We start from the raw sequence: 26,649 nt of genomic DNA, 5'->3' as shown, positions 1-26,649 counted from the left end.
CCTCCATATAGTATAATACACTCCTCATAGTTCTCCATATAGTATAATGCACCGCCATAGTCACCCATGTAGTACGATTCACTTCCCATAGCATAATGCACCCCATAGTTCTTCATATAATGTATTCCCCATAGTCCTCGATACAGTATAATGCAGCCCACATATAGTATAATGCAGCTACCTGTCAGGACTCTGGACACTTTTGCTAGGTTCTGGAATTTTGCCCTTCTCCAAGATGGTGGTCTGGCCTTCTTGTGTTCCTGTCTGCTGCCTTTAAGACTCCACCCCAGTCATCAATCAATGCTGGAGTATTCTGCCTGTGTTCCTTTGAGTACTGGGTTGTCCTGGCTTCACAGCTGCTGTAGCTTGCTGAGGTTGTTCCATTCGTGGTTGCTTCAAGAGACTATACTGCACACCTCTGCTGCTGCCCGCTCCACAGCCGCTGGCTGTCTCCGCTGCTCTGCTGTCCTGTTACCTGCTGCCACCTGATCGGTGAGACTTACTGTTTGCTCCGTCCTAGAGAATCTACTGTGTGCTTGCTACTTGTGGTTCTGCGATTCTGGCTGACTCAGCGGCCCTGCCATGCCCTAACCGAACCAGGGTTAGGGTACCCACTGGATAGACTTTCTGAGAACTATACCGTACTGATAACGGCATCCGTTTCCATAGTGGCCGGCTATAACGTTCTGGACTTTGTTTCTAAACTATGCTTCAAGCATTCGATACTTTGAAAGGCGTATACCCTGCAACTGGCCGCTGACCTCTAGCGGCAGTTTATTGACTTTTGTGTTTGCCTTGTTCACACTGTGCACGCATGGTTTTGCTGTGTTCTTATTTAAACTCGATTCACTTAACTCTGGACTCTGCTGTGATTGTGCTTCTTGCCAAGAAACCCCTGTAGTATCCACTATAGTTGTTACAGGATACTCCAGCCCAAAAAGAGGGGTTTGCAGGAGCCATGTCAGACAGCAAGATGGAACAGGTGTACACCATGCTCCGTTCCCTGCAGCAGGATATGAATGTTCTGCAAAAGAAAGTTGAAAGCGTGGAACGTAATCTATGGGGTTGTGGGCAGAACCTGCAGGACTTAGACGCTCGAGTTGCAGCACAGGAAAGCAGATTGACTGGATTGGAGACCCATTGTGGACAAAACTTCCAGGACATCAGTACACAGATGGCAGCTCAGGGGGCTCGATCTGTGACTTTGCCTGCAGGGCACGTACCACCACCTAGCCTTCCTAAATTACCACCATTTAGATATAATGGCGACTGCGACAAGTTTCGTGGATTCGTGAACCAATGTATGCTGTACTTTGACATCCATGCTGATCATTTCCCAACGGGCCGTTCTAAAGTGTTATGTATAATCATGCTGCTGACCTCACGTGCGCTTGCTTGGGCGAATCCTATGATCGAGTCTCGTGACCCACGCCTGAATGTGCTGGATGATTTTTTGGCCGCCATGGCACTAATGTTTGACGATCCAAATCGTCGCACTTCTGCTGAGACCGCGCTGCTATCTTTGCGCCAGGGCAAGCGCTCGGTTATTGAATATGCGACCGACTTCAGGCGACTAGCAGTAGATACTAATTGGGACCTTTATGCACAGGTTCCCATTTTTAAGAGAGGCCTGTCCAGCGTGGTAAAGGATGAATTAGCCCGCTCAGAATACCCACAGGAGCTCGAGGCTTTTATACAGCATTGCGTGCGCATAGATATTCGCCTTACTGAGCGCAGGCAGGAAAAGCTGGCTGTGTATAACCGCATGTCTAATTTTTCCCTTCCTCCCAAAGAAACTGCAGGTAAGACATCTCGGGGTGTGGAGGAGGTACCGATGCAGATTGACTCAGTTCAGAGGCGTGATAGTAATGAACGCCGGGAACATCGCCTTCGGGAGAGTTTGTGTTTTTATTGCGGCCAGTCAGATCACTTCCTGATTAACTGCCCAAAATGTCCTAAACGTCAGAACAAAGTGGTAGCTGCGATTGGGGAGCTGGATGGCAGTGATACGGAATCCGACACTTCTGAGTGTAGCCTGCCTATAGATGCAGTGTTTCAGTCGCTTGCTATGACCACACCCCCCGGGGAAGTGAAGGAAAAGAGCTCTCATTGTTCCCTCCCTATTAAAATCTTGTGTGCTGGAAGATGGATTTCCAGCTCAGCTATGATCGACTCAGGGGCGGGGGCCAATTTTATGGACATTTCCTTTGCCAAGGAACATGGCATTCAGTCTTGTCAGAAGGCTTCTCCAATTAATTTGGAGACAGTAGACGGCTCACCCCTAATCTCTGGCCCTGTAGACCAGGAGACAATACCTCTCACGATCTTATTGGAGCCGGATCATCAGGAGCAATTGTCGTTCTTATTAATCTCTTCTCCACATTTTCCCGTAATCCTAGGTATTCCCTGGTTGCGCTCTCAGAACCCGACCATCAACTGGGAGACCAAGGCGATCACTTTCCCAACAAGGGAGAAGTCTGCTACGGAGACAATCTCTACATCCTTGAAGGCCGAATCTCCTATACAGGTAGTGGGGATACCAACTGTCTATAAGGAATTTTCTGATGTGTGTGACAAGGAGAAGGCGGACCAGCTCCCGCCACACAGACCCTATGACTGCCCTATTGAACTCCTTCCCGGGGCAGCGATCCCCTTTAGTAATGTCTACCCTCTGGCTGCACCAGAACTTCAGGCCCTAAAAGAGTACATCGATGAAAATCTGGCCAAGGGCTTCATACACCCTTCTTCCTCGCCAGCTGGGGCGCCTATATTCTTTGTGAAAAAGAAGGATGGGACACTAAGACCATGCATCGATTATCGGGGACTTAATAAGGTAACCATACGTAACCGCTACCCTCTACCGCTAATACCTGAATTAATGGAGAGAGTCCGCCAAGCAAAGGTCTTTTCCAAATTAGACCTTCGTGGGGCATATAATCTAGTGCGTATTCGTCCTGGGGATGAGTGGAAGACAGCTTTCAGATGCCGTTATGGACATTTTGAATATCTAGTAATGCCCTTTGGACTGTGTAACGCGCCAGCGACCTTCCAACACCTTGTCAATGATATTTTCAGGGATCTATTGGACCAATTTGTGGTCATATACTTGGACGACATTTTGATTTTTTCAGACTCATTGCAGGAACATGAGGAACATGTCAAGACGGTTTTAAGATGGCTGAAGGAGAACCACCTATATATTAAACTGGAGAAATGCGAGTTCCATCGCTCCGAGATACAGTTTCTGGGCTATGTCATCTCCCCTCAGGGGCTGAATATGGAATCTGGAAAGATCCAGGCAATCACCGACTGGCCGGTACCCAAAAATATAAAACAGGTACAACGTTTTATCGGTTTTGCCAATTTTTATAGACGTTTTATCCGAAATGTTTCCGATATTGTCCGTCCCATCACTGCATTGACAAAGAAGGAGAATCCATTAAAATGGTCCGCACAAGCTCAGGAAGCATTTATTCGGCTTAAGACCTGTTTTACTTCAGCTCCACTGTTGGTCCACCCTGATCCGACACTTCCATTTATCATGGAAGTGGATGCCTCAGACAACGCCTTGGGGGCCATCCTTTCGCAGAGAGTCGGAGAGAAGGCCTTACTTCATCCATGTGCTTTCTTTTCTCGTAGGCTGACCTCAGCAGAGAAGAACTATGACGTAGGGGATAAGGAGCTGCTGGCCATTATTGCGGCTTTTAAAGAATGGAGGCACCATCTCCAAGGAGCCGCTCAACAAGTTATTGTGTTGACAGACCATCGTAACCTGGAGTTTCTTAGATCCGCGAAATGTCTCTCTCCTTGTCAGGCCCGCTGGAGCTTATTTCTGAATCAATTCGATTTTATTATCTCCTTTCGACCAGGTTCTCGCAATGGAAAAGCAGATGCACTATCTCGGATTCATGCTGCAGATGCCTTACCAGGACCCTCGCCGAAAACGATTCTTTCCGATGCCAATTTCATCGGGGTCATCCAGGATAAGGACTTGTGGAAGGACATCAAGGAAGCGTATGTAGGTGACGTACTCTTGACTAACCCACCTGCTGATGTCAATCTGGTCCTTAAAGGGGGCATGTGGTTCAGAGGACAACTTGTTTACATCCCAGAGGCGGTCCGTCTCAAAATCTTCAGAGTGGTTCACGATTCCAAGGTGGCAGGTCATAGGGGGGTACAGAAGACCCAAGAGTTCCTAAGTCGCTTCTTCTGGTGGCCAACATGCCTAAAGGACACAAAGGACTACGTTCTCTCGTGCGAGGTATGTGCTCGTCATAAGACCCCGCGTATGTCACCCACGGGCCTCCTGCAACCTTTACCCATTCCATCCCGCCCATGGGGGTCGATATCTATGGACTTTATTGTGGAGCTGCCCATCTCTAAAGGCATGAATACGATCTTAGTGGTTGTAGACCGTTTAACAAAGGCCGCTCATTTCGTCCCATGCGCCGGTCTTCCCTCAGCTAAAGAGACTGGAGATCTGGTCCTACAGAATGTGTTTCGGCTGCATGGGGTCCCAGATGAGATCATCTCTGATCGAGGCTCCCAATTTACGTCAAGATTCTGGAAAGAGTTCTGTTCTGCACTCAATATTGATGTGTGCCTTTCTTCCGCCTATCACCCCCAGACAAATGGTCAGACAGAACAGACCAATCAGACCTTGGAACAGTATCTTCGGTGCTACGTCAGCCACCTTCAAGATGATTGGCTGGACTTACTTCCTTTGGCGGAGTTTTCTTATAACAACTCTCAGAATGCCTCTACTAAGGTAACACCGTTTTTTGCAAACCTGGGTTACCATCCCAGTATCTTTCCCAGGTCTCCAATAAAGTCCCCGGTTCCGGCTGTAGAGGAAAGGCTTATTACGATGAAACAGAATATGGAGGTTCTAAAAGAGACCCTGACTTCAGCCCAAGAGCGCTACAAAAGATCGGCAGATAGATTCCGCAAACCAGCACCTGTGTTCAAGGTAGGGGATTCCGTATGGTTATCCACCAAGAATTTAAAATTGAATGTTCCTTCACAGAAGCTGGGACAGAAGTTCATCGGCCCTTTCAGGATTAATGGCATTGTGAGCTCTGTGGCCTGTCGCCTGAAGTTACCTAGGACTATGAAGGTACATCCCGTATTTCATGTTTCCCTACTAAAGGCTGTCTCACCCAATACTTTTCAGGGTCGTGTTGTGCCACCTCCACGGCCGGTGATAATTGATGGGCAAGAGGAATTTGTGGTCAATGACATTATCGACTCCAGAATTCGCAGAGGTCGGCTCCAGTATCTGATTAGATGGCAGGGGTTATCCCCTGAAGAAGACTCTTGGGAACCGGTGGAGAACATCAGCGCTCAAAGGAAGATTTCTCTTTTCCATCAGAGATTCCCCGAGAAACCAGGTTCGGGATCGTCCTGAGGCCGCTTCTAAGGAGGGCGTAATGTCAGGACTCTGGACACTTTTGCTATGTTCTGGAATTTTGCCCTTCTCCAAGATGGTGGTCTGGCCTTCATGTGTTCCTGTCTGCTGCCTTTAAGACTCCACCCCAGTCATCAATCAATGCTGGAGTATTCTGCCTGTGTTCCTTTGAGTACTGGGTTGTCCTGGCTTCACAGCTGCTGTAGCTTGCTGAGGTTGTTCCATTCGTGGTTGCTTTAAGAGACTATACTGCACACCTCTGCTGCTGCCCGCTCCACAGCCGCTGGCTGTCTCCGCTGCTCTGCTGTCCTGTTACCTGCTGCCACCTGATCGGTGAGACTTACTGTTTGCTCCGTCCTAGAGAATCTACCGTGTGCTTGCTACTTGTGGTTCTGCGATTCCGGCTGACTCAGCGGCCCTGCCGTGCCCTAACCGGACCAGGGTTAGGGTACCCACTGGATAGACTTTCTGAGAACTATACCATACTGGTAACGGCATCCGTTTCCATAGTGGCCGGCTATAACGTTCTGGACTTTGTTTCTAAACTATGCTTCAAGCATTCGATACTTTGAAAGGCGTATACCCTGCAACTGGCCGCTGACCTCTAGCGGCAGTTTATTGACTTTTGTGTTTGCCTTGTTCACACTGTGCATGCATGGTTTTGCTGTGTTCTTATATAAACTCGATTCACTTAACTCTGGACTCTGCTGTGATTGTGCTTCTTGCCAAGAAACCCCTGTAGTATCCACTATAGTTGTTACACTACCCCATAGAGCATAATGCAGCCACCCCACAGAGTATAATGCAGCGCCGCAATACAATATAATGTAACCCCAATAGAATATAATGCAGCCCCCCTCTTATAGTATAATGCAGCCACCCCTTAGAGAATAATGCAGCTACCCCAGAGTATAATGCAGCCACTCCACAGAATATAATGTAACCCCCCATAGAATATAATGCAGCCCCACCCCCCATATAGTATAATGCAGCCCCTCCATAGAATATATGGCAACCCCCTCATAGGATATAATGCAGCCCCTTATATAGTATAATGTAGCCCCTCCATAGAATACAATGTAGCCCTCCTCATACAGTATAATGAGTATAATGCAGCCCCCATCGAATATAATAAATATAATACAGCCCCCCATAGAATATAATGTAGCCCCAAATAGAATATAATACAGCCCACCTCCCCATAGAATATAATGTAGCCCCCCATATTATATAACACAGCCTCCCCCTATAGAATATAATGTAAAATGTACCCCCCATGGTATGTAACTCAGCCACATAGTATAAAGCCCAGCACCACATGGTATATACCCCAGCGCCATATGGTATACAGCCCAGCCCACCATGGTATACAGCCCAGCCCACCATGGTATACGGCACAGCATGGTATATAGCCCAGCATGGTATACAGGCTGTATACCATGCTGGGCTGTATACCATGGTGGGCTGTATAATACAGCCCACCATAGTATAATACAGCCCAGCATGGTATAATACAGCCCAGCATGGTATAATACAGCCCAGCATGGTATATAGCCCCACCATAATGGTATAATACAGCCCAGCATGGTCTAATACAGTCCAGCATGGTATATAGCCCCCCCAGAATGGTATAATACAGCCAAGCATGGTATATAGCCCCATAGAATGGAATAAGACAGCCCAGTATGGTATTATACAGCCCAGCATGGTATATAGCCCCCCCCAGCATGGTATAATACTGCCCCGCATGGTATAATACTGCCCAGCATGGTATATAGCCCCCCCAGAATGGTATAATACAGCCCAGCATGGTATAATACAGCCCAGCATGGTATATAGCCCCCCAGAATGGAATAATACAGCTCAGTATGGTATAATACAGCCCAGCATGGTATATAGCCCCCCCAGCATGTTATAATACAGCCCAGCATGGTATATAGCCCCCCCAGAAGGGTATAATGCAGCCCAGCATGGTATAATACAGCCCAGCATGGTATATAGCCCCCCAGAATGGTATAATACAGCCCAGCATGGTATAATACAGCCCAGCATGGTATATAGCCCCCCAGAATGGTGTAATACAGCCCAGCATGGTATAATACGGCCCAGCATGGTATACAGCCCAGCATGGCATAATACAGCCCACCATAATAATAATAATAACAATAAATTTTATTTCTATAGCGCCGACATATTCCGCAGCACTTTACATTTCGGAGGGGATTTGTACAGACAATAGACATTACAGCATAACAATAATCACATAGATCATAACAGACACCAAGAGGAATGAGGGCCCTGCTCGCAAGCTTACAGTCTATGAGGAAAGAGGTAGACACGAAAGGTGGGTGGTAACAGTTGCCCTGATTGTATGGACCAGCCATAAAGTTAAGTGTGTATCAGTACAGACACAGAGGGCTATTGGATGCATAAAGCATGTGGGAACATGATGCGGGGAACCTGGTTATGGTAAAACTTTTGGCTGTGCCACACAGGGATAGATTAGGTTAATGTGTTGAGGTGATAGGCCAGTCTGAATAAATGCGTTTTCAGTGCATGCTTAAAATTGTGGGGACTGGGGACTAATCGTATTGACCTGGGAAGTGCATTCCAAAGAATTGGCACAGCACGTGTAAAGCCTTGGAGACGGGAGTGGGAGGTTCTGATTATTGAGGATGCTAACCTCAGGTCATCAGCAGAGCGGAGGGCGCGGGTAGGGTGGTATACTGAAACAAGGGAGGAGATGTAGGGTGGTGCTGAGCCATGGAGGGCTTTGTGGGTGAGGGTAATAAGTTTATACTGAATTCTGGAGTGAATGGGTAGCCAGTGTAATGACTGGCACAAGGTAGAGGCATCGGTGTAACGATTGGTGAGGAATATGATCCTGGCTGCAGCATTCGAGACAGATTGGAGAGGGGAGAGTTTGGTAAGAGGGAGACCGATTAGAAGAGAGTTACAATAGTCGAGACGAGAATGAATAAGAGAAACAGTAAGAGTTTTTGCAGAGTCAAAAGTAAGAAAAGGTCAAATTCTAGAGATGCTTTTGAGATGCAGATGACAAGAGAGAGCCAGTGATCAAATGTGGGGGGCGAAGGAAAGCTCGGAGTCAAGTATGACCCCAAGGCAGCGGGCATGCTGCTGGAGAGTAATAGTGGAACCACACACAGAAATGGCAATGTCGGGTATAGGTACATTTGTAGAGGGAGGAAACACAAGGAGTTCAGTCTTTGAAAGGTTCAGTTTCAGATATAGTGAGGACATGATGTTAGACACAGTGTTTAGACAATCGCCGGTGTTTTCTAGAAAGGCTGGCGTGATGTCAGAAGAAGCGTATACTTGGGTGTCATCAGCATAGACATGGTACTGGAAACCAAATCTACTGATTGTTTGACCAATAGGGGCAGTGTACAAGGAGAAGAGGAGGGGGCCTAGAACCGATCCTTGAGGAACCCCAACAGTAAGGGGAAGGTGAGAGGAGGAGGAGCCAGCAAAAGATACAGTAAAGGAGCGGTCAGAGAGATAGGAGAACCAGGAGAGAACGGTGTCCTTGAAGCCAATGGAACGGAGCATAGTGAGGAGGAGCTGATGATCCACAGTGTCGAATGCTGCAGAGAGATCCAAGAGAATTAGCATGGAGCAATGACCATTTGATTTAGCTGTTACTAGATCATTAGAGACTTTAGTGAGGGCAGTTTCAGTAGAGTGTAAAGAGCGGAAACCGGATTGGAGAGGGTCGAGAAGAGAGTTATCAAAGAGATAGCGGATAAGACGGGAGTGGACCAGGCGTTCCAGGAGTTTAGAGATGAAGGGAAGATTAGAGACAGGTCTATAGTTAGCGGCACAGTTTTGGTCAAGGGTTGCTTTTTTAAGCAGTGGATGTATGATGGCATGCTTAAATGAGGAGGGAGAGATACCAGAAGAGAGAGAGAGGTTAAATATTTTAGTTAGGTGAGGGGTGACAGCAGGGGAAAGGGACTGGAGGAGATGTGACAGAAATGGGTCACTGGTGCAAGTGGTTGGGGGAGAAGATGCAAGGAGCCTGCTTATTTCTTCTTCTGTGACTGGTTCAAAATCAGAGCGTGAGCTAGATGCAGTGGGGGAGGGAGGACAGTGCATGGTATGAGGTGATTGGGAGATAATTTCCTGTCGAATCTGGTCAATTTTTTCTTTGAAGTAATTGGCCAGATCGTTAGCTCGGAGCTCCGTGGTTGGGGCCTGTACTCTTGGGTTGAGTAGAGAATGAAAAGTGTCAAAGAGACGTTTCGGGTTATTGGACAGTGAGGTGATGAGGGTGTTGAAATAGGTTTGTTTGGAGAGGTGAAGGGCAGTGTTGTATGTTCGAAGCATAAACTTATAATGGTTGAAATCTTCGTGTAGATTGGATTTTCTCCACACGTGTTTGCAGGGTGTGCCAGGATTGTCGCCGTCTGTGTTGTGGTGTTCTATTTATAGGGGGTGCAAATTCATCCAGGGCACTTTGAAGTGTTTCATTGTAATGCTTCAATGCAGAATCAGGACATGAGAGGGAGGAGATAGGGGTCAATGAAGACTGCAAGTTCTTCATAAGTTTCTGGGTGTTTCCTGTATGTTTCTATAAATATGGACAGTGGGGTGATCTGAGCAGCCTGGCAGTTCTTGATAGAGAATGAAAGAAGATTGTGGTCAGAGAGCGGGAGAGGGGAGTTTGCAAAATCATCTACTGTACAAAGCCGAGAGAAGACCAAGTCGAGGGAGTTTCCGTCTTCATGCGTTGGAGAATTAGTAAGCTGCGAAAGGCCAAACGAGGAGGTTAGAGATAAAAGGTGAGTAGCAGATGGGGAGAGTGGAAGAGCAATGGGGATGTTGAAATCTCCCATGATGAGGGTAGGGATGTCACAGGAGAGAAAATGTGGAAGCCAAGTGGCAAAATGATCCAGGAACTAATGGGAGGGGCCGGGAGGACGATACACCACCGCCACTCGCATGGAGAAGGGGGTGTAGAGTCTGATGGCATGGACCTCAAAAGAAGCGAAGACTAGTGAGAGTAGTTGAGGGATAACCTGAAAGGTACATTTTGGTGATAGGAGCAGACCAACGCCTCCACCTGCTCTATTGTCTAATCTTGGGGTATGAGAGAAGTGTAGTCCACCATATGAAAGAGCAGCAGCAGCCGTAGTGTCTGACTGCTGGATCCAGGTTTCAGTAAGAGCAAGAAGGTTAAGAGAATTAGAAAGGAAAAAGTCATGAATGAAGGAGAGTTTGTTACACAATGAGCGAGAATTCCAAAGGGCACAATTAAGAGAGACAGATGGCAGGCAGGGAATATTGATAAGATTAGAGAGGTTTCTGAGTGTAGCAGTTGGGGGGTTTGACTTTCTATAACATGGGGGACCAGGGTTGGGAGCAATGTCTCCTGCGACTAGGAGAAGGAGGATAGAGTGAGCAGATGGTAAAGTGATTTGTGAGAGCGTCTCTTATGTTGAATGGTGGGACTGACTGGATCTGTGCAATTTAACAATGTGAAAAGAGCATGAGTGCTATACATAGGTGAGGAAAGGAGCGAGGGGCCGATATGCATGGAGTGTAAAGAGTTAATGCCAGGGCGGTGGATGTGTGTGAATGCAGCGACCAGGATATAAATTATACAAATGCATATGGTATATATTTGTTGTACTCCAAATGTACAGGGAGTAGATGTATATAAATGTCTTGCCTGTCTCCTGCCTTGTCTAACTGCCATGTTATAACTGCCAGTACTTTGATACATGTACTTAGATTACATGTGCATAATTGCTCCCCCAAGCTATGTCTGAATATACAGTACAGACCAAAAGTTTGGACACACCTTCTCATTCAAAGAGTTTTCTTTATTTTCATGACTATGAAAATTGCAGATTCACTCTGAAGGCATCAAAACTATGAATTAACACATGTGGAATTATATAATTAACAAAAAAGTGTGAGACAACTGAAATATGTCTTATATTCTAGGTTCTTCAAAGTAGCCACCTTTTGCTTTGATTACTGCTTTGCACACTCTTGGCATTCTCTTGATGAGCTTCAAGAGGTAGTCACCGGAAATGGTCTTCCAACAGTCTTGAAGGAGTTTCCAGAGATGCTTAGCACTTGTTGGCCCTTTTGCCTTCGCTCTGCAGTCCAGCTCACCCCAAAACATCTCGATTGGGTTCAGGTCTGGTGACTGTGGAGGCCAGGTCATCTGGCGTAGCACCCCATCACTCTCCTTCTTGGTCAAATAGCCCTTACACAACCTGGAGGTGTGTTTGGGGTCATTGTCCTGTTGAAAAATAAATGATGGTCCAACTACACCCAAACCGGATGGAATAGCATGCCGCTGCAAGATGCTGTGGTAGCCATGCTGGTTCAGTATGTCTTCAATTTTGAATAAATCCCCAACAGTGTCACCAGCAAAGCACCCCCACACCATCACACCTCCTCCTCCATGCTTCACGGTGGGAGCCAGGCATGTAGAGTCCATCCGTTCACCTTTTCTGCGTCGCACAAAGTCACAGTGGTTGGAACCAAAGATTTCAAATTTGGACTCATCAGACCAAAGCACAGATTTCCACTGGTCTAATGTCCATTCCTTGTGTTCTTTAGCCCAAACACGTCTCTTCTGCTTGTTGCCTGTCCTTAGCAGTGGTTTCCTAGCAGCTATTTTACCATGAAGGCCTGCTGCACAAAGTCTCCTCTTAACAGTTGTTGTAGAGATGTGTCTGCTGCTAGAACTCTGTGTGGCATTGACCTGGTCTCTAATCTGAGCTGCTGTTAACCTGCGATTTCTGAGGCTGGTGACTCAGATGAACTTATCCTCCGCAGCAGAGGTGACTCTTGGTCTTCCTTTCCTGGGGCGGTCCTCATGTGAGCCAGTTTCTTTGTAGCGCTTGATGGTTTTTGCCACTGCACTTGGGGACACTTTCAAAGTTTTCCTAATTTTTCGGACTGACTGACCTTCATTTCTTAAAGTAATGATGGCCACTCGTTTTTCTTTACTTAGCTGCTTTTTTCTTGCCATAATACAAATTCTAACAGTCTATTCAGTAGGACTATCAGCTGTGTATCCACCAGACTTCTGCATAACACAACTGATGGTCCCAACCCCATTTATAAGGCAAGAAATCCCACTTATTGAACCTGACAGGGCACACCTGTAAAGTGAAAACCATTTCCGGTGACTACCTCTTGAAGCTCATCAAGAGAATGCCAAGAGTGTGCAAAGCAGTAATCAAAGCAAAAGTTGGCTACTTTGAAAAACCTAGAATATAAGACATATTTTCAGATGTTTCACACTTTTTTGTTAAGTATATAATTCCACATGTGTAAATTCATAGTTTTGATGCCTTCAGAGTGAATCTACAATTTTCAAAGCCATGAAAGTAAAGAAAACTCTTTGAATGAGAAGGTGTGTCTAAACTTTTGGTCTGTACTGTATAGGAGGCCAAGACTTAGAACTTTTTTTTTTTTTTGCTCTCTCTCTCTTCTCGTTAATCAATCAAACTAAATTGAGACACCAGGAGCTAATAAAATGTTGTGGACAAATAAACAGATGTCCAGCACTACATGGATCATAAAGCACTTTTAAAAGTTTCTTGACCTCGCAACATAAGGGGACAAGCAGAGTAAGTTGAAAAAACTATATACCAGATATAAGCTTGCATAGTTGAAAACACTTATATAGCATTCAGGATTAACTGCTTGCTGACATTGAATGGAGTGGAGAAACACAGGTTGATTCAGAGCAGAGATTGAAGGAGCTGGTTACCTGTATGAAGAGAATAGAGATGCGTGTCACAGCATGGTATATAGCCCCCCAGAATGGTCTAATACAGCCCAGCATGGTCTAATACAGCCCAGCATGGTCTAATACAGCCCAGCATGGTATATAGCCCCCCCAGAATGGTATAATACAGCCCAGCATGGTATGATACAGCCGAGCATGGTATATAGCCCCCCAGCATGGTATATAGCCCCCCAGAATGGTGTAATACAGCCCAGCAAGGTATATAGCCCCCCCAGCATGGTATGATACAGCCGAGCATGTTATATAGCCCCCCCAGCATGGTATATAGCCCCCCAGAATGGTGTAATACAGCCCAGCATGGTATATAGCCCCCCCAGCATGGTATGATACAGCCGAGCATGTTATATAGCCCCCCCAGCATGGTATATAGCCCCCCAGAATGGTGTAATACAGCCCAGCATGGTATATAGCCACCCAGCATGGTATATAGCCCCCCCAGAATGGTGTAATACATCCCAGCATGGTATATAGCCCCCCCCAGCATGGTATGATACAGCCGAGCATAGTATATAACCCCCCCAGCATGGTATATAGCCCCACAGAATGGTGTAATACAGCCCAGCATGATATACAGCCCCCCATGGTATATATAACCCCCCCCAGCATGGTATCCCCCCAGCATGGTATATAGCCCCCCAGAATGGTGTAATACAGCCCAGCATGGTAGACAGCCCCCCATGTTATATAGCCCCCCCAGCATGGTATGATACAGCCGAGCATGGTATATAGCCCCCCAGAGTGGCCCCACAGTCCAGTACTCACACTGATTTAAAAAAAGAAAAACACTCCTCACCGTCTCCTCATGCCTGCACTGCTGGCTGCTCCTGTCTCCTGCTGCTCTGTCTGGCACACAGTGAGAGTCCGATGACGTCATCGTGCCTCCGCTGTGTCAGAGGCAGAGGGGGAATGATGGGAGAGGGAGCGTCAGCTGACGCTCTCTCCTCCATCACTGCCTCCTTCAATGCGGCGGCGGGGGTTGGCACTGGGGGCAGGCGGTCCCCCCTGCCTCACAGGGGCCTCATAACGGCTGTGTGATGTGCCGCTATCTGGGGGGCCCCTGGAGGAGCGGGTGCCCTAGGCAGCTGCCTGGTCTGCCTGCCCATAACGCCGGCCCTGCCGATATGTATATACTGAGAGCTGTCCGTCAGCAGCACACAGCGTTCTGTCCAATATTTATGTGCTGAGAGCTGTCCTTCAGCAGCACACAGCACTCTGATATATACACTCACTGGCCACTTTATTAGGTACACCTGTCCAACTGTGTGTTAAGACTTAATTTCTAATCAGCCAATCACATGGCGGCAACTCAGTGCATTTAGGCATGTAGACATGGTCAAGACAATCTCCTGCAGTTCAAACTGAGCATCAGTATGGGGAAGAAAGGTGATTTGAGTGCCTTTGAACGTGGCATGATTGTTGGTGCCAGAAGGGCTGGTCTGAGAATTTCAGAAACTGCTGATCTACTGGGATTTTCACGCACAACCATCTCTAGGGTTTACAGAGAATGGTCCGAAAAAGAAAAAAAATCCAGTGAGCGGCAGTTCTGTGGCCGGAAATGCCATGTTGATGCCAGAGGTCAGAGGAGAATGGGCAGACTGGTTCGAGCTGATAGAAAGGCAACAGTGACTCAAATTGCCACCCGTTACAACCAAGGTAGGCAGAAGAGCATCTCTGAACGCACAGTGCGTCGAACTTTGAGGCAGATGGGCTACAACAGCAGAAGACCACACTGGGTACCACTCCTCTCAGCTAAGAACAGGAAACTGAGGCTACAATTTGCACAAGCTCATCGAAATTGGACAGTAGAAGATTGGAAAAACGTTGCCTGGTCTGATGAGTCTCGATTTCTGCTGCGACATTCGGATGGTAGGGTCAGAATTTGGCATAAACAACATGAAAGCATGGATCCATCCTGCCTTGTATCAACGGTTCAGGCTGGTGGTGGTGGTGTCATGGTGTGGGGAATTTTTTCTGGGCACTCTTTGGGCCCCTTGGTACCAATTGAGCATCGTTGCAACGCCACAGCCTACCTGAGTATTGTTGCTGACCATGTCCATCCCTTTATGACCACAATGTACCCAACATCTGATGGCTACTTTCAGCAGGATAATGCGCCATGTCATAAAGCTCGAATCATCTCAGATTGGTTTCTTGAACATGACAATGAGTTTACGGTACTCAAATGGCCTCCTCAGTCACCAGATCTCAATCCAATAGAGCATCTTTGGGATGTGGTGGAACGGGAGATTCGCATCAGGGATGTGCAGCCGACAAATCTGCGCCAACTGTGTGATGCCATCATGTCAATATGGTCCAAAATCTCTGAGGAATGCTTCCAGCACCTTGTTGAATCTCTGCCACGAAGAATTGAGGCAGTTCTGAAGGCAAAAGGGGGTCCAACCCCTTACTAGCATGGTGTACCTAATAAAGTGGCCAGTGAGTGTATATATATATATATATATATATATATATATATATATATATACATACTGAGAGCTGTCCTTCAGCAGCACACAGCCCTCTGTCCGATATGTATGGACTGAGAGCTGTCCTTTAGCAGCACACAAACACTTCGATTTTTGAGTACTGGGAGCTGTCTTTCAGCCAAATACAGCACTCTATCCATCTTTTCATTTATTTGAAGGTGTCCTTCAGCAGTGTACAGCACTCTATCCGTTTTGTGTGTACTGGGAGCTGTCCTTCAGCAGCACACAACATTTTATCCCTTTTGTGCATACTGGGAGCTGTCCTTCAGCAGCATACAACACTTTATCCATTTTGTGTGTACTGGGAGCTGTCCTTCAGCAGCACACAACACTTTATCCGTTTTGTGTGTACTGGGAGCTGTCCTTCAGCAGCACACAACACTTTATCCGTTTTGTGTGTACTGGGAGCTGTCCTTCAGCAGCATACAACACTTTATCCATTTTGTGTGTACTAGGAGCTGTCCTTCAGCAGCACACAACACTTTATCCGTTTTGTGTGTACTGGGAGCTGTCCTTCAGCAGCACACACTTTATCTGTTTTGTGTGTACTGGGAGCTGTCCTTCAGCAGCACACAACACTTTATCCGTTTTGTGTATACTGGGAGCTGTCCTTCAGCAGCACACAACACTTTATCCGTTTTGTGTGTAGTGGGAGCTGTCCTTCAGCAGCACACAACACTTTATCCGTTTTGTGTGTACTGGGAGCTGTCCTTCAGCAGCACACAACACTTTATCCGTTTTGTGTGTACTGGGAGCTGTCCTTCAGCAGCACACAACACTTTATCCGTTTTGTGTGTACTGGGAGCTGTCCTTCAGCAGCACACAACACTTTATCCGTTTTGTGTGTACTGGGAGCTGTCCTTCAGCAGCACACAACACTTTATCCGTTTTGTGTATACTGGGAGCTGTCCTTCAGCAGCACACAACACTTTATCCGTTTTGTGTGTACTGGGAGCAGTCCTTCAGCAGCACACAACACTTTATCCGTTTTGGGTGTACTGGGAGCTGTCCTTCAGCAGCACACAACACTTTATCCGTTTTGGGTGTACTGGGAGCTGTCCTTCAGCAGCACACAACACTTTATCCGTTTTGGGTGTACTGGGAGCTGTCCTTCAGCAGCACACAACACTTTATCCGTTTTGTGTGTACTGGGAGCTGTCCTTCAGCAGCACACAACACTTTATCCGTTTTGTACGTAGTGGGAGCTGTCCTTCAGCAGCACACAACACTTTATCCGTTTTGGGTGTACTGGGAGCTGTCCTTCAGCAGCACACAGCACTTTATCCGTTTTGTGTGTACTGGGAGCTGTCCTTCAGCAGCACACAACACTTTATCCGTTTTGTGTGTACTGGGAGCTGTCCTTCAGCAGCACACAACACTTTATCCGTTTTGTGTGTACTGGGAGCAGTCCTTCAGCAGCACACAACACTTTATCCGTTTTGTGTGTACTGGGAGCTGTCCTTCAGCAGCACACAACACTTTATCCGTTTTGTGTGTAGTGGGAGCTGTCCTTCAGCAGCACACAACACTTTATCCGTTTTGTGTGTACTGGGAGCTGTCCTTCAGCAGCACACAACACTTTATCCGTTTTGTGTGTAGTGGGAGCTGTCCTTCAGCAGCACACAACACTTTATCCGTTTTGTGTGTACTGGGAGCAGTCCTTCAGCAGCACACAACACTTTATCCGTTTTGTGTGTACTGGGAGCTGTCCTTCAGCAGCACACAACATTTTATCCGTTTTGTGTGTACTGGGAGCTGTCCTTCAGCAGCACACAACACTTTATCCGTTTTGTGTGTACTGGGAGCTGTCCTTCAGCAGCACACAACACTTTATCCGTTTTGTGTGTACTGGGAGCTGTCCTTCAGCAGCACACAACACTTTATCCGTTTTGTGTGTAGTGGGAGCTGTCCTTCAGCAGCACACAACACTTTATCCATTTTGTGTGTACTGGGAGCTGTCCTTCAGCAGCACACAACACTTTATCCATTTTGTGTGTAGTGGGAGCTGTCCTTCAGCAGCACACAACACTTTATCCGTTTTGTGTGTACTGGGAGCTGTCCTTCAGCAGCACACAACACTTTATCCGTTTTGTGTGTACTGGGAGCTGTCCTTCAGCAGCACACAACACTTTATCCGTTTTGTGTGTACTGGGAGCTGTCCTTCAGCAGCACACAACACTTTATCCGTTTTGTGTGTACTGGGAGCTGTCCTTCAGCAGCACACAACACTTTATCCGTTTTGTGTGTAGTGGGAGCTGTCCTTCAGCAGCACACAACACTTTATCCGTTTTGTGTGTACTGGGAGCAGTCCTTCAGCAGCACACAACACTTTATCCGTTTTGTGTGTAGTGGGAGCTGTCCTTCAGCAGCACACAGCACTTTATCCGTTTTGTGTGTACTGGGAGCAGTCCTTCAGCAGCACACAACACTTTATCAGTTTTGTGTGTACTGGGAGCTGTCCTTCAGCAGCACACAACACTTTATCCGTTTTGTGTGTACTGGGAGCAGTCCTTCAGCAGCACACAACACTTTATCCGTTTTGGGTGTACTGGGAGCTGTCCTTCAGCAGCACACAACACTTTATCGGTTTTGGGTGTACTGGGAGCTGTCCTTCAGCAGCACACAACACTTTATCCGTTTTGTGTGTACTGGGAGCAGTCCTTCAGCAGCACACAACACTTTATCCGTTTTGGGTGTACTGGGAGCTGTCCTTCAGCAGCACACAACACTTTATCCGTTTTGTGTGTACTGGGAGCTGTCCTTCAGCAGCACACAACACTTTATCCGTTTTGTGTGTACTGGGAGCTGTCCTTCAGCAGCACACAACACTTTATCCGTTTTGTGTGTACTGGGAGCTGTCCTTCAGCAGCACACAACACTTTATCCGTTTTGTGTGTACTGGGAGCTGTCCTTCAGCAGCACACAACACTTTATCCGTTTTGTGTGTACTGGGAGCTGTCCTTCAGCAGCACACAACACTTTATCCGTTTTGTGTGTACTGGGAGCTGTCCTTCAGCAGCACACAACACTTTATCCGTTTTGTGTGTACTGGGAGCTGTCCTTCAGCAGCACACAACACTTTATCCGTTTTGGGTGTACTGGGAGCTGTCCTTCAGCAGCACACAGCACTTTATCCGTTTTGTGTGTACTGGGAGCTGTCCTTCAGCAGCACACAACACTTTATCCGTTTTGTGTGTAGTGGGAGCTGTCCTTCAGCAGCACACAACACTTTATCCGTTTTGTGTGTACTGGGAGCTGTCCTTCAGCAGCACACAACACTTTATCCGTTTTGTGTGTACTGGGAGCTGTCCTTCAGCAGCACACAACACTTTATCCGTTTTGTGTGTACTGGGAGCTGTCCTTCAGCAGCACACAACACTTTATCCGTTTTGTGTGTACTGGGAGCTGTCCTTCAGCAGCACACAACACTTTATCCGTTTTGTGTGTACTGGGAGCTGTCCTTCAGCAGCACACAACACTTTATCCGTTTTGTGTGTAGTGGGAGCTGTCCTTCAGCAGCACACAACACTTTATCCGTTTTGTGTGTACTGGGAGCAGTCCTTCAGCAGCACACAACACTTTATCCGTTTTGTGTGTAGTGGGAGCTGTCCTTCAGCAGCACACAGCACTTTATCCGTTTTGTGTGTACTGGGAGCAGTCCTTCAGCAGCACACAACACTTTATCAGTTTTGTGTGTACTGGGAGCTGTCCTTCAGCAGCACACAACACTTTATCCGTTTTGTGTGTACTGGGAGCAGTCCTTCAGCAGCACACAACACTTTATCCGTTTTGTGTGTACTGGGAGCAGTCCTTCAGCAGCACACAACACTTTATCCGTTTTGTGTGTAGTGGGAGCTGTCCTTCAGCAGCACACAGCACTTTATCCGTTTTGTGTGTACTGGGAGCAGTCCTTCAGCAGCACACAACACTTTATCCGTTTTGTGTGTAGTGGGAGCTGTCCTTCAGCAGCACACAGCACTTTATCCGTTTTGTGTGTACTGGGAGCAGTCCTTCAGCAGCACACAACACTTTATCCGTTTTGTGTGTAGTGGGAGCTGTCCTTCAGCAGCACACAACACTTTATCCGTTTTGTGTGTACTGGGAGCAGTCCTTCAGCAGCACACAACACTTTATCCGTTTTGTGTGTAGTGGGAGCTGTCCTTCAGCAGCACACAGCACTTTATCCGTTTTGTGTGTACTGGGAGCAGTCCTTCAGCAGCACACAACACTTTATCAGTTTTGTGTGTACTGGGAGCTGTCCTTCAGCAGCACACAACACTTTATCCGTTTTGTGTGTACTGGGAGCAGTCCTTCAGCAGCACACAACACTTTATCCGTTTTGTGTGTACTGGGAGCAGTCCTTCAGCAGCACACAACACTTTATCCGTTTTGTGTGTAGTGGGAGCTGTCCTTCAGCAGCACACAGCACTTTATCCGTTTTGTGTGTACTGGGAGCAGTCCTTCAGCAGCACACAACACTTTATCCGTTTTGTGTGTAGTGGGAGCTGTCCTTCAGCAGCACACAGCACTTTATCCGTTTTGTGTGTACTGGGAGCAGTCCTTCAGCAGCACACAACACTTTATCAGTTTTGTGTGTACTGGGAGCTGTCCTTCAGCAGCACACAACACTTTATCCGTTTTGTGTGTACTGGGAGCAGTCCTTCAGCAGCACACAACACTTTATCCGTTTTGTGTGTACTGGGAGCTGTCCTTCAGCAGCACACAACACTTTATCAGTTTTGTGTGTACTGGGAGCTGTCCTTCAGCAGCACACAACACTTTATCCGTTTTGTGTGTACTGGGAGCAGTCCTTCAGCAGCACACAACACTTTATCCGTTTTGTGTGTAGTGGGAGCTGTCCTTCAGCAGCACACAACACTTTATCCGTTTTGTGTGTACTGGGAGCTGTCCTTCAGCAGCACACAACACTTTATCCGTTTTGTGTGTACTGGGAGCTGTCCTTCAGCAGCACACAACACTTTATCCGTTTTGTGTGTACTGGGAGCAGTCCTTCAGCAGCACACAACACTTTATCCGTTTTGTGTGTACTGGGAGCTGTCCTTCAGCAGCACACAACACTTTATCAGTTTTGTGTGTACTGGGAGCTGTCCTTCAGCAGCACACAGCACTTTATCCGTTTTGTGTGTACTGGGAGCTGTCCTTCAGCAGCACACAACACTTTATCCGTTTTGTGTGTAGTGGGAGCTGTCCTTCAGCAGCACACAACACTTTATCCGTTTTGTGTGTACTGGGAGCTGTCCTTCAGCAGCACACAACACTTTATCCGTTTTGTGTGTACTGGGAGCTGTCCTTCAGCAGCACACAACACTTTATCCGTTTTGTGTGTACTGGGAGCTGTCCTTCAGCAGCACACAACACTTTATCCGTTTTGTGTGTACTGGGAGCTGTCCTTCAGCAGCACACAACACTTTATCCGTTTTGTGTGTACTGGGAGCTGTCCTTCAGCAGCACACAACACTTTATCCGTTTTGTGTGTAGTGGGAGCTGTCCTTCAGCAGCACACAACACTTTATCCGTTTTGTGTGTACTGGGAGCAGTCCTTCAGCAGCACACAACACTTTATCCGTTTTGTGTGTAGTGGGAGCTGTCCTTCAGCAGCACACAGCACTTTATCCGTTTTGTGTGTACTGGGAGCAGTCCTTCAGCAGCACACAACACTTTATCAGTTTTGTGTGTACTGGGAGCTGTCCTTCAGCAGCACACAACACTTTATCCGTTTTGTGTGTACTGGGAGCAGTCCTTCAGCAGCACACAACACTTTATCCGTTTTGTGTGTACTGGGAGCAGTCCTTCAGCAGCACACAACACTTTATCCGTTTTGTGTGTAGTGGGAGCTGTCCTTCAGCAGCACACAGCACTTTATCCGTTTTGTGTGTACTGGGAGCAGTCCTTCAGCAGCACACAACACTTTATCCGTTTTGTGTGTAGTGGGAGCTGTCCTTCAGCAGCACACAGCACTTTATCCGTTTTGTGTGTACTGGGAGCAGTCCTTCAGCAGCACACAACACTTTATCCGTTTTGTGTGTAGTGGGAGCTGTCCTTCAGCAGCACACAACACTTTATCCGTTTTGTGTGTACTGGGAGCAGTCCTTCAGCAGCACACAACACTTTATCCGTTTTGTGTGTAGTGGGAGCTGTCCTTCAGCAGCACACAGCACTTTATCCGTTTTGTGTGTACTGGGAGCAGTCCTTCAGCAGCACACAACACTTTATCAGTTTTGTGTGTACTGGGAGCTGTCCTTCAGCAGCACACAACACTTTATCCGTTTTGTGTGTACTGGGAGCAGTCCTTCAGCAGCACACAACACTTTATCCGTTTTGTGTGTACTGGGAGCAGTCCTTCAGCAGCACACAACACTTTATCCGTTTTGTGTGTAGTGGGAGCTGTCCTTCAGCAGCACACAGCACTTTATCCGTTTTGTGTGTACTGGGAGCAGTCCTTCAGCAGCACACAACACTTTATCCGTTTTGTGTGTAGTGGGAGCTGTCCTTCAGCAGCACACAGCACTTTATCCGTTTTGTGTGTACTGGGAGCAGTCCTTCAGCAGCACACAACACTTTATCAGTTTTGTGTGTACTGGGAGCTGTCCTTCAGCAGCACACAACACTTTATCCGTTTTGTGTGTACTGGGAGCAGTCCTTCAGCAGCACACAACACTTTATCCGTTTTGTGTGTACTGGGAGCTGTCCTTCAGCAGCACACAACACTTTATCAGTTTTGTGTGTACTGGGAGCTGTCCTTCAGCAGCACACAACACTTTATCCGTTTTGTGTGTACTGGGAGCAGTCCTTCAGCAGCACACAACACTTTATCCGTTTTGGGTGTACTGGGAGCTGTCCTTCAGCAGCACACAACACTTTATCGGTTTTGGGTGTACTGGGAGCTGTCCTTCAGCAGCACACAACACTTTATCCGTTTTGTGTGTACTGGGAGCAGTCCTTCAGCAGCACACAACACTTTATCCGTTTTGTGTGTAGTGGGAGCTGTCCTTCAGCAGCACACAACACTTTATCCGTTTTGTGTGTACTGGGAGCTGTCCTTCAGCAGCACACAACACTTTATCCGTTTTGTGTGTACTGGGAGCTGTCCTTCAGCAGCACACAACACTTTATCCGTTTTGTGTGTACTGGGAGCTGTCCTTCAGCAGCACACAACACTTTATCCGTTTTGTGTGTAGTGGGAGCTGTCCTTCAGCAGCACACAACACTTTATCCGTTTTGGGTGTACTGGGAGCTGTCCTTCAGCAGCACACAACACTTTATCGGTTTTGGGTGTACTGGGAGCTGTCCTTCAGCAGCACACAACACTTTATCCGTTTTGTGTGTACTGGGAGCAGTCCTTCAGCAGCACACAACACTTTATCCGTTTTGTGTGTAGTGGGAGCTGTCCTTCAGCAGCACACAACACTTTATCCGTTTTGTGTGTACTGGGAGCAGTCCTTCAGCAGCACACAACACTTTATCCGTTTTGTGTGTAGTGGGAGCTGTCCTTCAGCAGCACACAACACTTTATCCGTTTTGTGTGTAGTGGGAGCTGTCCTTCAGCAGCACACAACACTTTATCCGTTTTGTGTGTACTGGGAGCTGTCCTTCAGCAGCACACAACACTTTATCCGTTTTGTGTGTAGTGGGAGCTGTCCTTCAGCAGCACACAACACTTTATCCGTTTTGGGTGTACTGGGAGCTGTCCTTCAGCAGCACACAACAGTTTATCGGTTTTGGGTGTACTGGGAGCTGTCCTTCAGCAGCACACAACACTTTATCCGTTTTGTGTGTACTGGGAGCAGTCCTTCAGCAGCACACAACACTTTATCCGTTTTGTGTGTAGTGGGAGCTGTCCTTCAGCAGCACACAACACTTTATCCGTTTTGGGTGTACTGGGAGCAGTCCTTCAGCAGCACACAACACTTTATCCGTTTTGTGTGTAGTGGGAGCTGTCCTTCAGCAGCACACAACACTTTATCTGTTTTGTGTGTACTGGGAGCTGTCCTTCAGCAGCACACAACACTTTATCTGTTTTGTGTGTACTGGGAGCAGTCCTTCAGCAGCACACAACACTTTATCCGTTTTGTGTGTACTGGGAGCTGTCCTTCAGCAGCACACAACACTTTATCCGTTTTGGGTGTACTGGGAGCAGTCCTTCAGCAGCACACAGCACTTTATCCGTTTTGGGTGTACTGGGAGCTGTCCTTCAGCAGCACACAGCACTTTATCCGTTTTGTGTGTACTGGGAGCTGTCCTTCAGCAGCACACAACACTTTATCCGTTTTGTGTGTACTGGGAGCTGTCCTTCAGCAGCACACAACACTTTATCTGTTTTGTGTGTACTGGGAGCAGTCCTTCAGCAGCACACAACACTTTATCCGTTTTGTGTGTACTGGGAGCTGTCCTTCAGCAGCACACAACACTTTATCTGTTTTGTGTGTACTGGGAGCAGTCCTTCAGCAGCACACAACACTTTATCTGTTTTGTGTGTACTGGGAGCAGTCCTTCAGCAGCACACAACACTTTATCCGTTTTGGGTGTACTGGGAGCTGTCCTTCAGCAGCACACAACACTTCATCCTATCTGTGCAGGCACCACACAGCATCCAGTCTTAAGTACAGTATATGTTCTAGAATTGAACCTCGCTGACAGAAAGCAATCTATCCCAGTTTTCCTGCAGGAGCTAGATGATGTCTCTGCACCGCACCACATCTCTGCCTCGCTCTGTCTCATCTCAGCTTTTCTTAGTTGCCATTTGTACCAGTATAACGCCAACCCACAGCCTGAATGCACAAACCGTGACAAATATGAGTCTCTGCGTCCTGGGAGCTGTCACATAGCAGCAGCGTGCTGTATTACCTGCAGTATCTGATCTGCAGGACTAGGGGGTGTCTACCCAAGCCTCACATGATACCCAAGTAGCAGACCCGCCAGCTGCCACCTCCCCACCCATGCCAGGCAGGCACGGCATGTCTGCAGCCAGGTCGCCCTTTGCAGCCTTGCCCCCCAGCTGCAGGCTATAGAGGACCCTGTGTCTGCCCCCTGAAGGCTCTGTCAGCTGTGTTACCCGTTGGAGTTGCGGGGGAGGGAGGGCTGGAGAGAAGAGACATTGCAGCATTGACCAATCTACAAGACCAGGGTGGGCTCCTCGGCTGCGGCAGTGCGGCGAATGCCACGGAGACAACTTCTGCTCGGATTCCATAGCCACATTCCAAGCAAAATGAGGCAGCAGAAGAAGGGAATGTGATCCATTACCATCCCATGTCCTGGTCCTGCTATGCCAGAGAATTAACCTTATGTGGCTTGGTTTCCAGTTCGCAGCATGGGTAAGTGGGCTGATAACAGTGCATCGGAATGTCTATGATTGATGTGGCACCTACACTATTGCAGGGCCTATCCAGCATAAGGGGGCACTCATTGTCCCAAAGGTGTGTAGCAACTTCTTGTTTCTGGACTAGAAATGACTGTGATGCAGCAGTCACTCCGTGTTGGACCAGCGCAGACTGCCGACTGCAGCCAGGTCCTGGATGTGTCCCTGGGCTGCTGCAGTCAGGTCCTGGATGTGTCCTGTGCTGCCTGCTGCAGTCAGGTCCTGGATGTGTCCTGTGCTGCCTGCTGCAGTCAGGTCCTGGATGTGTCCTGTGCTGCCTGCTGCAGTCAGGTCCTGAATGTGTCCCTGTGCTGCCTGCTGCAGTCAGGTCCTGGATGTGTCCCTGTGCTGCCTGCTGCAGCCAGGTCCTGGATGTGTCCCTGTGCTGCCTGCTGCAGTCAGGTCCTGGATGTGTCCCTGGGCTGCCTGCTGCAGTCAGGTCCTGGATGTGTCCTGTGCTGCCTGCTGCAGTCAGGTCCTGGATGTGTCCTGTGCTGCCTGCTGCAGTCAGGTCCTGAATGTGTCCCTGTGCTGCCTGCTGCAGTCAGGTCCTGGATGTGTCCCTGTGCTGCCTGCTGCAGCCAGGTCCTGGATGTGTCCCTGTGCTGCCTGCTGCAGTCAGGTCCTGGATGTGTCCCTGGGCTGCCTGCTGCAGTCAGGTCCTGGATGTGTCCCTGTGCTGCCTGCTGCAGTCAGGTCCTGGATGTGTCCCTGTGCTGCCTGCTGCAGCCAGGTCCTGGATGTGTCCCTGTGCTGCCTGCTGCAGCCAGGTCCTGGATGTGCCCTGTGCTGCCTGCTGCAGTCAGGTCCTGGATGTGTCCCTGTGCTGCCTGCTGCAGTCAGGTCCTGGATGTGTCCCTGGGCTGCCTGCTGCAGTCAGGTCCTGGATGTGTCCCTGGGCTGCCTGCTGCAGTCAGGTCCTGGATGTGTCCCTGGGCTGCTGCAGCCAGGTCCTGGATGTGTCCCTGGGCTGCCTGCTGCAGCCAGGTCCTGGATGTGTCCCTGTGCTGCCTGCTGCAGTCAGGTCCTGGATGTGTCCTGTGCTGCCTGCTGCAGTCAGGTCCTGGATGTGTCCCTGTGCTGCCTGCTGCAGTCAGGTCCTGGATGTGTCCCTGTGCTGCCTGCTGCAGTCAGGTCCTGGATGTGTCCCTGGGCTGCCTGCTGCAGTCAGATCCTGGATGTGTCCCTGGGCTGCCTGCTGCAGCCAGGTCCTGGATGTGCCCTGTGCTGCCTGCTGCAGTCAGGTCCTGGATGTGTCCCTGTGCTGCCTGCTGCAGTCAGGTCCTGGATGTGTCCCTGGGCTGCCTGCTGCAGTCAGGTCCTGGATGTGTCCCTGGGCTGCCTGCTGCAGTCAGGTCCTGGATGTGTCCCTGGGCTGCTGCAGCCAGGTCCTGGATGTGTCCCTGGGCTGCCTGCTGCAGCCAGGTCCTGGATGTGTCCCTGGGCTGCCTGCTGCAGCCAGGTCCTGGATGTGTCCCTGTGCTGCCTGCTGCAGTCAGGTCCTGGATGTGTCCTGTGCTGCCTGCTGCAGTCAGGTCCTGGATGTGTCCCTGTGCTGCCTGCTGCAGTCAGGTCCTGGATG

At 48.4% G+C, this 26,649-nt stretch overlaps 1 protein-coding gene across 1 annotated transcript in view; it reads left to right on the top strand.

Annotated features, from left to right (window-relative positions):
• Positions 1-24,515: 24,515 nt before the first annotated feature.
• KCNN1 (potassium calcium-activated channel subfamily N member 1) overlaps positions 24,516-26,649 on the top strand; it is a 247,950-nt gene continuing 245,816 nt past the window's right edge. The window contains exon 1 of the mRNA XM_073562966.1: positions 24,516-25,023. Within this exon, the coding sequence (XP_073419067.1) occupies positions 24,994-25,023 (30 nt within the window). The 5' untranslated portion in view covers positions 24,516-24,993. The remainder of the gene's footprint in view (positions 25,024-26,649) is intronic.

This window comes from Dendrobates tinctorius, unplaced genomic scaffold (genome assembly GCF_039654945.1).
Source record: "Dendrobates tinctorius isolate UK_male_01 unplaced genomic scaffold, ASM3965494v1 ptg000374l, whole genome shotgun sequence".
NCBI classification, from domain to species: domain Eukaryota; kingdom Metazoa; phylum Chordata; class Amphibia; order Anura; family Dendrobatidae; genus Dendrobates; species Dendrobates tinctorius.
The sequence above is the reverse complement of the archived record's forward strand: the minus strand, read 5'-3'. Positions and strand labels throughout refer to the sequence as shown.